The sequence below is a fragment of the Mytilus trossulus genome, chromosome 2 (genome assembly GCF_036588685.1).
Source record: "Mytilus trossulus isolate FHL-02 chromosome 2, PNRI_Mtr1.1.1.hap1, whole genome shotgun sequence".
NCBI classification, from domain to species: Eukaryota; Metazoa; Mollusca; class Bivalvia; order Mytilida; family Mytilidae; genus Mytilus; species Mytilus trossulus.
This window is the reverse complement of record NC_086374.1, coordinates 65,059,566-65,073,132: the sequence shown is the minus strand read 5'-3', so window position 1 is coordinate 65,073,132 and position 13,567 is coordinate 65,059,566. Positions and strand designations below refer to the sequence as shown.

Here is a 13,567-nt window from a genome sequence, read left to right as displayed (position 1 = left end):
CACTTCCTGAAGCAGGTCGTCGAAGAACCCATAAGAATTACAGAAACATCCGAGAACATATTTGATTTACTTTTCACCAATAACAGTTCATAAGTAAATAAAGTACATGTTATACCTAGGATATCAGATCATGAAACAGACTTAGTGAACCTTGAGTCTAGTTTGAGACCGATCAAATCCAAACTCCCACCTAAAGAAGTAAAAAAGGTTACTTTGATGCGATAAAAACTGCACTTAAAAACATGGAGAAGGAATTCTTAGAACTACATAGAAGCTAATAACCAACCAGTGGAAATAATTTGGACAAAATTCAAAACAAACCCTATAAATCAAATGGAGAAGCTTCTTCTTCTTCTTGGTATAAGCCTCCTTTAATTAGGAGCACCTCCAAATATATTTTGTTTTTAAAATGATAAAACAAAAATTTTCCAACATATGTACAGCACATATAAATAAACAATTAACAATAGGAATGTCATGCAATGCATATTTACATGGACCACCTTATTATTACAAAGTATTCTACCATACAAGTATATTCACTTAAGTATGTGACTTAGTAATATTTATATTTAAAATTATGTTTCATTTAAATTTGCTTTTTAGTATGCATAAAATGTACATTAAAGGGAGGTTTTATTTAAAAAGATCTATGTATTAAAATAATAATAGGTTAAGATGTAAGAGTTCAATAAAATCTAAAAAGGCACAAACAATTCCTTCGACCACATTGTTTGTAGCAACCGGGCGATGGAGTAGGCTGCTTTGCTAATACAGAAGTCACTAATTCTACATACAGAAGTCACTAACTTCTGTATTAACAGAAGTCACTAACTTCTGTATTAACAGAAGTCACTAACTTCTGTATTAGCAAAGCAGCCTAATCCATCGCCCGGTTGCTACAAACAATGTGGTCGAAGGAATTGTTTGTGTTGTAAAGCTGCCAATACAAGCAGTTCTTTCATCAGCTCCGTTTATACTAAACAAAAGTATACCATCTACTCAAATTCCAACTGTAAAACGGAGAACTCAATTTATATATTAACTTGTGACACTTGTGGCATTCAATATGTGGGAGAAACAATGGACAAATTTAATATTCGGCTTAATAACCATCGTTCATCGTACAAAACCAACAACAACTGTCCTCTCACAAGACATCTTCGTTCAACGAAACATCCTTTTGAAAATGTCACTTTCCAAATTATAGAAGTCAACACCGAGTGGGACACCACGGCGAGAAGGAGAAGAGAAAACTTTTGGACCCATCAACTCCACACTTTAGAACCTGATGGTCTTAACGAAAAAGACGAGAAAAGATACAGGAAAGATAAAGAATAATTTAAAAACAAAGCATCGTCCTTTTTATCCCGTAATATCGGCCAATGGACGTTGCTTATTTCAACTACCAATTATGTATTTTTAAGGCAGCTAAATCCAAGAGCATCATATACATGGAGCTGCAATATTTTTCTATTTCTAAGGCAGCTCAATCCAAATTCAACATAGACATTGAGCTGCAAAATTTTCTTATTTTCAAGGCAGCTAAGTTCAACATATACATTGAGCTGCAAAAGTTTCTTATCATCTACATCCGATTTCACCTGGATAGATGCACGCTTGATAAAGCTAGTTGGTCTAGCGAAATATTGCGTTTATTTTCATCATTTTGTAAATATTTTAAACATTCTTATATTTACATACTAAATAGTGTGTTAAAATTACATTGTTAGGCAATCTATATATATATATATATGCACATTATGTGATTCTATTTGTGTAGCATATACCAAATAAGACAATCAGAGGTAACACAACCAAAAAAAACATGGACAGATACAAAAGTTAAAGCCGGAATAAGAAGGAGAAACACATCATATAATCGAATGAAGAAAATGAAAGGAGCATCTGATATAAGGAAGTACAAAGAGAGCAAACATAAGTGTACAAAAGAAACAGCGTGACTCATACTGGAATTACATATATAACATCATAGAATTGTGAGATGAACACCAGGACCAAGCCAGCGAACAGAAACGCTTTTGTAGTTATATGAAATCACAAAAAAGCACAGGGATCGCCCCCTCTAAAAGACAACGGACTATCATTTAATACTGTAATAGACAAAGCTTATATCTTGAACAGACAATACCAATCAGTCTTTACTAAGGAAAATAGCGACGACATACCAAAGCCATTAGGTAAACAATATCCACAAATGCCAGAGATTACAGTGACAACAGGGGGCGTTAGGAAGCTATTGAACAGATGCAATCCTAGTAAAGCATGTGGCCCAGATAAAATACCATGCAGCCAGAATCTTAAGGGCATGTGCTGTCAACCTAGCAACCCTCTTAAGCATTGTATTTAATGTTAGTACAGTGCCAGAAGATTGGAAACAAGCCAAAACGTAACTGCCATGGTTCAGAAAGGAAGCAGATATGATTCTTGCAACTATAGATGCGTTTCCCTCACCTGACTATGCTGTATATTTCTGGACACATCATTGTCAGTAACACCTTGAAACATGTAGACAATCACAAAATACTCACCAACTGCTAGCATGGTTTTAAAGCAAGACTTATCTGTGAAACTCATCACGCTTTGTAATGACTTGCATCAGCTCTAGACAGAGGAGAGCAGATTAAAATGGTAATCCTTGACTTTTCTAAGTCATTTGATCGTGTCACAAATAAACGGATGCTAAACAAACTATAGGATTATGGAGCTACAGGACAAACACACAAGTGGATTCAATCGTTCCTAGCTAAACTTACCCAACAAGACATGGTTGAGGGGGATATTCAGAGATAGTGCCTGTGGTCAGCAGAGCTTCTAAGGGAGCTCCTATGGGACTGTACTTGGACCGTTACCATTCCTCCTATTCGTCAACGCCTTACCTGAAAACATAACAGCCAACACACGACTATTTGTAGACGATTGTAAAGTATACAGAACGATAACATCTTCTGCTGATATAAATATACCACCAGATCACGTTCACCAATAATATACTCATACACGCTTAAGGTACAAGTGCTAAAAAAAAGAGAAAAAAGAAGTACCAAATACCTTGGAGTTGACATTGAACCAGACCTGTCATGGAAACAAGAAATTAATAGAGTAACAGCATGCTAGGATTCCTAAAATGCAGCTTAAGAACATCCAACAGCGAAACCAAGACAAATGCATATGTTGCAATGGTCAGATCCAACATAGACTACTGCGCAACAGTATGGAATCAATACCAAAAAGAGCAAGTGAAAAAGGTTGAAATGGTCCAGGGTCGTGCAGCCCGTCATGCCACCAACCGCTATAGGAACACCAGTAGTTTGGGCAGCATGTTAGAAGAACTACATGGGAACCTTTTGAAAACAGAAGGGTTAAATTACAGCTAACCTTACTGTACAAAGTGCATGGTAAGTGATCTTGTGGATATACCATGCGACACTGACTTAACATCAGTATCATCGAGATCAAGATTATCACATACCGAGAAGTTCTGGCAATATTCAACCAAGACTAATGGCTACAAATACAGTTTTTCACAAGAACAGTGACCGTTTGGAACTCATTACCACTCCAGCAACTATACACCGTGACTGTGTAGCTGAGGCTTACACCTTAATATCTTTCAAGAGGGAGATTTCAATACTTTCTATCTTAACAGTGCAGTTCCCATTTGCCAAGTAAGTCAAATGATGGACTGGCGCTGTGCCTGCAGAGATTATATCCCTGGTACCTCCACGGATGCCGGATTGGATTTGGCCAGATGAACTAAAATCAAATCGGACCCCCCTTTTCTATACATTGCTTTATTGTTATTTCATTAATTTTTCGGTCATACTTTTTACTCGCATGTACATTCTTTGGTTATCTTACAAAGTTACTCTTTTTCTTGCGCCCACCGGAAACGTTGAGTATTCAGTGGTCAAGTTTGACAGATCAACGTAGAATGTAGATGAAGATGAAGTATGAATATTACTTCTGTGCTTTACAGAACAGCAATGCACAATCCAAAGATCTCAGTGAAATCATCTCATATAGATATATGAAGATGTGGTATGAGTGCAAATGAGACAACTCTCCATCCATGCAAAAATCAATTTATAAAAGTAAACCATTATAGGTCAATGTACAGCCTTCAACACGGAGCTTTGGCTCACACCGAACAACAAGCTATAAAGGGCCCCAAAATTACTAGTGTAAAACCATTCAAATGGGAAAACCAAGGCAACGATCTAATCTATATATAAAACGAGAAACACGTATAAATTACATGAAAAACAACAACTACTCACGTACATCAGATTCCTGACGTAGGACAGGTGTACAAATTTACAGCGGAATTAAACGTTTTAATGGTGCTAAACCTTCTCCATTTTTCTGAAACAATAGTATAACATCACAACATAGAAAAACACACGATAAAATATCAATTGGAAGGTCTATTAACAGGGGCGGATGCAGGAATTTTCGAAAGGGGGGTGCTAACCCAGGGCAAAAGGGGGGGGGGGGGGGTGCAAAACATATGTCCCGATACAAATGCATTGATCGGCAAAAATAAAGGGGGGGTGCGCACCCCCGGAACCCCCCCCTCTGGATCCGCCACTGATTAATAAACTTAGTCGGATTTGATGTTTTGTATACTGAACACCTTTATAAAAAGTACATTGAAGTGATTATTCTACAGCAGCAATACTTTTTCATACGTCCCTATCTACAGTAACACCTGCAGGGACAATGACTATCTCAGTTTATATATCATTTTTAGGCCATAATAAATAATAGGTTGGTTTGCCCAAACGCTACCTACCCAGAAAAAAGCTGCCTACTCAAATTCTTTTCTTGACCTGATTTGAAGAAGTTTTTTTTAATCAAATAGGCATGAAGACTAATAAACATTTGATACTTCAATTTCTTTTTTTGAAAAAAAAATACCTACATACCTACCTACCCACTGTCTCAACCTTTGGGTAGGGTTTGTGCAAACCAAAATATTTTTAAGTGTGGCTTTATTCTAAAGTAGCACGGACGTCAAAGAAGGCACCCTGGGTGATAGTGCTCGACAACGTTAAATTATAATTCAACAGGATGTGACAAGAGATAAATCAACTGAGATAACATTTGCCATATCCTTGTATATGTCTCTAGTGTTTCATATTAATGATTGAATTTGTCTGAGAAATGAATGTTATCTAAACATTATTTACCGATACAAAGTTTTTGAATCTCGCGGGTAAAAGTTTTATACCCACAATTCAATTTATGTAAACTCGGTGAGATAAATGATGGCTGACAAAGGGAAGGATACTATTTCTCACTCAGATAAATTAAGTGTTTGTAAGAAATCTAAACAAATTAAAGTCACAATGAATTTATTAACAGTAATTTTATATATTGGGATTCTACCTCAAGTAATTTTAGGACAAAGATCGGACGATTCTAGGAGAAATACTGACTGTTACGATGCTAACGGTCGGCCACAGCGCTGCATGCCAGAATTTATAAATGCAGCATTTGGATTACCCGTAGAGGCAACAAATACTTGTGGTGTCAAGCGTGTTACAGAGTACTGTTTGCAAACGGGCGTAACAGGGGCAAGGAAGAAATGCCATTACTGTGATGCCCGTACCGCCGGGCTTGGTCATAATACTAATTTTTTAACGGATTTTAACAATAATAACAACTGGACATGGTGGCAGTCAGAGACCATGTTAGAAGGAATTCAGTATCCAATTGTAGTTAACTTGACCTTAAATTTAAGTAAGTATGTGTAGATACACAAAATTATACTTTTAGATTTATAGATAAAGCCTGTACCGTAATATATTCTAAATTTATCGAGATAAATATCTGATAAACCTATAATTATAAACATTAAGTGTGTATAAGCTTAATAATGCTGTTGAAATATTTTATATTGCAAATCGCCTTACAGTATCACAGATGATAATATTTTATTATGATAAGATAATATTTATCAAGGTAAAAGTCAAGCCTTGAACATGTTGAAGCAGCTGAAAGGCTTGGAGCAAAAGAGAAGGTAATCATGGTAATTACATATGAATGATATGATGATTAGTTGTGTAACTGATTTGAATTTTACCCTTTTTCAACTTCATGATAAAAGGTTTAATTGGACTGTAAGGTTTTAATTTTGGCCTGAGTGTAAAAACATGAGCTTGACAAAGTATATATATACATGTATATATGTCAAAGTTGCAACGAATATCAGTATAAATTCATGATGCAAAAATTAAATCTATTTTGGCACTGGGCAAAACAAAAAGTAAATGAATACACTTGATATATTGCTATTCTTCATATCAAAATCACAATATGGCCATCATTATGGATCGAAATTAAAGCGAACGCTCTACTGCAAAAATCAACAGCCTTGGAGTGGTTATCTTGGTTTTCAGCAACACTGAAAAAAAAAAAATGAATAAAAAACAGGCAGGGTTATAACATGTATGTTCATAGCTGAATTATCTGATAAAACACAAACATTGATATCAAATTAATGTTTCACCACAAAGTAAATTATCACAAAATAAACATCTTGTGTAAATATAGATCTGTTTGTGGAATGGTTTCACTCTATACTATTTCTTAGCATATGTAATGACAGTCAAGTTTTTATGCACATGTACATTTCGAGTAGATTTATGTAATTTGTTTTGCTGAATAGCAAAATCTAATATTTAACATACATGTATTACAACAAAATAACATATCTTTTTATTGAAATACATACATATTCATGATATTGTAGATTCAATATTTTAAATTCTGCAAATTTAGAAATCTTGCATTTGTAGTACAACATATATACATGTATATACATGTATTTCATAATTTTAATAAATATACAAAATGTATATTGGTCTGGTGGGCAAAACCAATAAAAAGACAGCAGGAGCTACAAATATGATAAACAAGCATTTTCCATCTTCCAAACCAGATGTCAAATATATCCACCTAGCAAATGCTTAGTCACTATTTAAAACCAGAAAATTTGAAAACAAATTTCAGGATTTACTCAGCACTTAATGCACATACAAAAATGTGTACACTAGTACTGCTACATACATTCTAAACTGTACATGTACATTAATAGCAAGTAAACATATAACATGTATAATGTATTAAAGAGGAATATGTGATCGTGTTAAAACGTTTGATGTATGTGGCACAGGAACAAAACAATATCAATGTATTTCCATTGAGGATTGTACCCTAATTTTCTTAGAAAGCTCTTTCATTTGCTTATAACTAAACCCACTTTACATGTATATCAATATTTTGAGCAGGATTTGTTTTGCAATAAATCAAAAATGTTATTAAATGTTTTATATGTGTAAGTAAAAATGGTGTATGAAATTTAAATCACAGACACTTTCATTATTTGCAAGTTTAAATATAATTATAAAATCCTGTTCAATTCCCACATCTGGTTTTCAGAAAAGTTAATGATGAATTAACCAAACAATCCTATCTTTTATTAGTTGTAGTTTTGTTTTACAACCACCTAATACCAGTTTTTAAATTGTTGACCCAAATTGCTCTCATTTGTCAAATCAGTGTTCTATGGGCTATAATTATGGGGGTTGACACTTAATTTAACACAAAGAAGTCATTTGATCTGTAAAATAACACTGCTATTTGTGACATTGTAGACAGTATTTTCACCCCAATTAAAAACTTTGTTAAAGATAAATTAAGGAGATTTTCAACATTCCAATGATTGACATACACAATTAAATGAAAAAAAATCATTCCTGTATGTTCCTCCCTGTTAAAGTGTCCTCTACAAGTTCACCTTTATCAGATAATACAGAAATCCTTAAAATATTGAATTAGAATGCTCATAACAAGTTACTTTTTCTTGTACATGTAACTATTCAGAGTTCTATAATTGATTTCCTATTTTACTACCACATGCTCACTGATAATTTCCATTTTCTCTTGATAGAAAAAACTCATTTAAAGTATATATTGACCTTTGTCACCTGCACAAAAATGTTTTGTGATGACAAGAAAGAAGAATTTTGAATACTGTAACTGTTTATGTAACATTCTTTTTGTTCCTTATTCCCCATGTCATTAAATCAAAATTGTTTTCAGTATAGTTGCAAATTGCCAAAAAACTGTATTTGTCTTTGTGAACCAGTTTATTTAGGACTATACATGTACATGTTTATATACAAGGAACAGTTTGCCATTTTTGTTATATAATTGTATAATGAAAAATGAATAATGGGGAACAGTAAGTGTTGAGCTTACAATTCATCCTTTGTAGAAGAAACCCAAATCATATCCATCTGCATGTGAAGTCAAGTTTTGTTATGATTAAACAAGAAAGATACCTCTTATTTATCTGATAAGAACCTTGTAAAGTGAGAAATACTGTGTAGAATTTATGTGTATCAGTGTTGAAAGGAATTACTTATGCCAGTCTTAATTTTGTACACAATCAGAAAAATTATGCAATATTGCAGTTAATGGATGAAAACTCTGTTTTACATTATTTTTTTTATTATTCATGTAGTATTAATCACGTTTGGGCCATTGGCCTCCTTCAGTTTCTTTATTTTCTTCTCAACTACATGGCAGACATTTTTTCTTTTTCAATCATAACCTCTTAAAAAATTGGTTTAATTCTACAATAACGTATTTAAGTATGTTTCCTATTGAAATTTTTAGAATAAGGATTATTATTATTTTATTTTTTTTTAAATTATGGTTAGGCCACTACTTAAATTAATTAGTAGATTTTCATCCAAATTTTTGAAAAAATGGGGCGGTGGGAGGATTTTATTTCATATGAAACCCTTGTCACGAGTTCTTCATACCGCGGGGTATGCTAGTGGAAAACAAGCTTGTAAAATGAATATACATGCTGTATAAGGAATCCTACACTATTTTTAAACTCTTAATTAAAAATCCCTGATTGGCAACCACCGTTATACATGTAATTGCCGCTTTAGAAACCTATTTATAGTTTACATCAAAAAGAAGAGAAATGCTCTCTTTAGTTGGACTATTAAATGCAAAAAAATGCATTTAATCTGTTTAGCAAAATTTTCCAAAAGTCACTTGTTATAATTTATTTATAGTTATTTGTGGAACCGCCCTCAACAAAAATAAGCATGCTTCAAAGCAATTATGAAACAGAAAAGCTAAAAGGCATAATCTATAGCTTCTTTGTATTCAGAAAGTTATAGTAAGCTAAAATTATTTGTCACCTACATTTGACATTTAACATGTTTAATTACAAAATGTAGGTCCATGTGTAAATACTTATGGTGTTTGCTGAGTAAGCACCTGTTTATAACCCTCATGTTTGTAATGATCAGAAAATTGTGTCTGTGGGGTGTGGTTAGGTAATCAGCACTGTATATTAATGATGCTACATATTCTTGTGTAGATTGGCAGATACTCAAATATTGAAGGAAATATTGCAAAGAAATATATGGTTCACTATCCTAGCATAAACTGCAAAAGTAAAGCATTGATTTCTGTTTCTATTGCCATTCAGATAAATGTTAGATTGCGTAAATATAGAAAAAAGATTTTAAAGACATATTATTTTTTTTGTCATATAAGTTTATTAATTTGAGGATTTATTATATCGATTTGTACATGTACATGTACATACTAGAGGTGGATTTAGAGGCCCCCCTTTTTTCTTGGAAAAAATTTGGTTGATTATATAGGGAATTATTGAAGCATGACGGAAGCGGGCCCGCTCTTAGGCAGTCAGTGGGCTCCCACTTAAAAACTTAAAAATGTATGAAAATTTCTGGATCTGCCACTCCATATACACATGTACAAGTAATTGAAATTAGTGATACCAAATAACAGGACTTCCATTAAGGATTACAACAAACTTTATGCAGCAGTAACGGCATACATGTACATATAATCCCATTAAAAATTGATAGTAGGTTTGCACTGTTAAGACCTACCCTGTAATGGATAATCCAAACACCTTTAAAAAAAAGATCAAACTGAACACCTGCTGTTTCAGTACATATAAATAATGTTAAACCATGTGAGTTCTATGTTCAAAAGAATATTTTTATGTTACATCACAAATTTTGATCATGAGAATACAGGGATACATGCATATTGTACACATACAATATTAGGTCAATGGCAGAGAAAAATATAACTTTTTTGTATGAGCCAGTGAGAAACTGGTAAAGGGTGAGGTTTTACGGAGCCCTTCCCTAGTTTTGTGCTGAATACTAAAAGTTTATATTTTGCTGACATTGACCTAATATTGTTTTTTTCATACAAAACTTCAACAAACAACTGTGTACCTAAGAAGCATTACTAATGCCATATATTTGTATCATGATTTTGGCAGACTAATTGTTTTTCATTGTCTTATTGGGGCCTTTTATAGCTGACTATGCGGTGTGGGCTTCGCTCATTGTTGAAGGCTGTATGGTTACCTATAGTTGTCTGTGTCATTTTGGTCTTTTGTGGATAGTTGTATCATTGGCAATCATACCACATCTTCTTTTTTATATTAAACTAAGAGACAAGAAAACCAGTGTTTCCATAGACGCATGGTAGAGAGTTTCAGCATAATCATTAGTGGTCCCACCTGGAACCCCCATTCAATAATTCCATAACCAATACTTATAAAAATGCTGTTTTCTACTCTAAACTTCCATAAAATCCTTCAAAATTCATGACCAACCTTTTTTCCACTGAACCCCCACCCCCGATTCTTCAAAAATATCCTTTAGAAAAAAAATAAAAAAAAATAGATAAACATTGAATTTATACTGCAACTAGTTGTGTTTATTTCCCATATTTATTTCAAAATGATTGTATGACCTCATATATAGTTGTTGAGTTATTAGGTGAAGGTTGAAGGTATATATGCATGCAATATTATTACATAAAAATGCAAGTAACAGATTACTGAATACTTCAGCTACATGTAGCTGATAAGTACTGAATGATGCAACAAGAATGCATATTCATTACATTTTACATAATGTGTCTTGCCATCAACAAAAGACCCAAAATAAGAGACATATATGTTAATATGTACATGTACATGTATACTAAATCTGAAGCAGCACCTGTTTCAGTGTACATGTTCAGTAGTGAATTAAAGCTAGAAATACTAGTAGTATCAAAGAGCTTTATCATTTATCAAAGCTATGCTTTGCATTTAGATGGCTTATATAGTCCTCAATATATTCTAAACTTTCTGTCTGACATAGGGCATTGACCTTATTGTGATGGTTAATTCTTTACTTACTGTAAATTTGTTCTTATAATCTATGTACACTGTACATGTGCAATGTACATATAGGTAATAGATATCTCAAATTTGAAGGTGAGTCCTTCTGCACTTGCAGTTATTTATTGTCAAAGTTTTAGAAATTTATTAATTTATTAATGATAAGGTATTTGGCATTTAATTTTATCTTTACATGTTTGTGTGTACATGTATATATGGGATCAGAATCTAGGGCCAAAAAAGTGTCTATCTAGGAAATAAATCATAAAATCAAACCGATGTAATATGATTAGTTTTGAACAGCTTTGATTGTAGATTTAGGGGGACAGAGGACCTACCCCCATATATAACTATGTAAATGATTAATGCTTAGATTTCTGCAAGTTCCTTAATCCAGTACTAATATAGTCATGCCAGGATCATCATGATCAATAATGCTAAATTTGTATGTAAAATGTAGATACTGTATAAGATACCCCTCAGAACAAGGAGAGTTACATTGTTTATAGATGTCTTTGAAACATTGAAAGTTAATTTTTCTTTTTTCTTTTTGTAGAAAAACAATATGAAGTTACATACATTAGACTTAAATTCTACTCTCCAAGACCAGAAAGTTTTGCTATTTATAAAAGAAAAACCGACAGTGATCCTTGGGTACCATGGCAGTTCTACAGTGCATCATGTGAGAGGACATACAATCTACCAAGACGAGGAATAATAACATCAGAAAATGAAGCTAATGCTATCTGTACAGACGAGTATAGCGATATTTCACCATTAACTGGTGGTAGTGTACCATTTAGTACCCTGGAAGGACGACCCAGTGCTTTTGAATATGAAAATAGTCTTGTTTTACAGGTAAAAATCTTAACCATGTTAACTCTTGGTCTCTACATTGTATGTTCAGATGTTTCTTGTATCCCTACTAATAGTTACATGTCATTAGTTTTTTGTCCTTTTATTTTTGTATTATTTTCTATATTCTGAAAACCCCATCCAGACCCTCTTGAATAGATTGAATTTGTTCAGATAGAGAATACACATAGAATCTGTCCTTTGTTTTTGGGGAAAGACGGCTTCAAGCCGTCAATCCCCTATGGGGTTGACCAGAGTGACACTCCCTCACATCATTCATTTTGTTTTTATACATGTTATAGTGTGGAAAACCCCCCAACAAATCTTAGTTAGATTGAAGAGAAGGAGACCTAGAAATGAATAGTTTGACTTTAAACACTTTTTTACACATTTCCCTTCTGTTTCTCACGAAATTATCGATCTTGAACTCTCTTTTACACTATTTACGTTTATTTTACAATCCGGAAGAATTAGTATGACGAGATATTCTAAATATATCCAACCTACATTGTATTTTATAGTGACGTCATTCTTGGAAGAAGCAGGGATATCCTCCACCAGTTCACTGGTTATTTAAATCATTCTTAGAGATCGTGCACTAATTACAAATTTGTATTTGTTAAATCTAAACATAATATTGTTTACTGTAGATGATTTAAACATCAACATGCAATACTTTAATTTGTAGGACAACAACTTTCAAAATAAACAAAGATCGTGGGGTTACATGAGACAGGGGAAAGAAACGATTTTATTACTTTTTTTCGGGTCTCACTAATTAGAGACAAAAAGCGTCAAGAAGCGACAAGAGGCGTCAAGAAGACTATTTAGCAACAAGAAAAAAATCTTCTTCTTGTTGCTTTTTGTCGCTAAAATTCTTCTTGTCGCTAATTAGTGAGACCACTTTTTTCTGTAAAAATTCTGAGAATCTTCCTCCAATTCAGGAGCACCTCAATTGATGAGTAATTATCCACTAAAGTAAAAGTTAATGTATTTAAACACTTCAAATGTGACATTTCATTGGATTAGTAGTCTTCTATTAAAACTAAATTTGTGTGTACCTTCATTAATCAATGTAATGGTAAAAAAAAATAAAAAAAATTGCATTTTGTAGTTTAAACATATTTATTATTTACATATATTTCAAAATTAAGATTTGGAAACAAGCTTCACACAGTTTACATCACTCATATTGTTTTTTTTTTATTAGTACCTGTTTCCCTGTGATGAGAGTTGTAACTGGGAACTTAAAAAATGGAAATTTAAAACTGAATAGATTTTTCAGTCCACACTTTCTAAAGAAAAAACTTAAAAATCCAAGAGTACTGTCACAAAAAATGGAAAATGGCCCTAGCCTGCAGTTCAGTGGTACACAATCAAGATTTCAAAAAATATTGTAGTTATTGTGAAATGACAGAATTCAGTTGAGTTTTAGATAAT

General features: G+C 33.1%; 1 protein-coding gene across 1 annotated transcript in view; it reads left to right on the top strand.

Moving 5' to 3' along the window:
* The first annotated feature begins 5,267 nt into the window (after nt 1-5,267).
* LOC134707791 (laminin subunit gamma-1-like) overlaps nt 5,268-13,567 on the top strand; it is a 43,217-nt gene continuing 34,917 nt past the window's right edge. The window contains exons 1-2 of the mRNA XM_063567835.1: nt 5,268-5,766; nt 11,829-12,130. Coding sequence (XP_063423905.1) covers nt 5,289-5,766; nt 11,829-12,130 — 780 coding nt within the window. The 5' untranslated portion in view covers nt 5,268-5,288. The remainder of the gene's footprint in view (nt 5,767-11,828; nt 12,131-13,567) is intronic.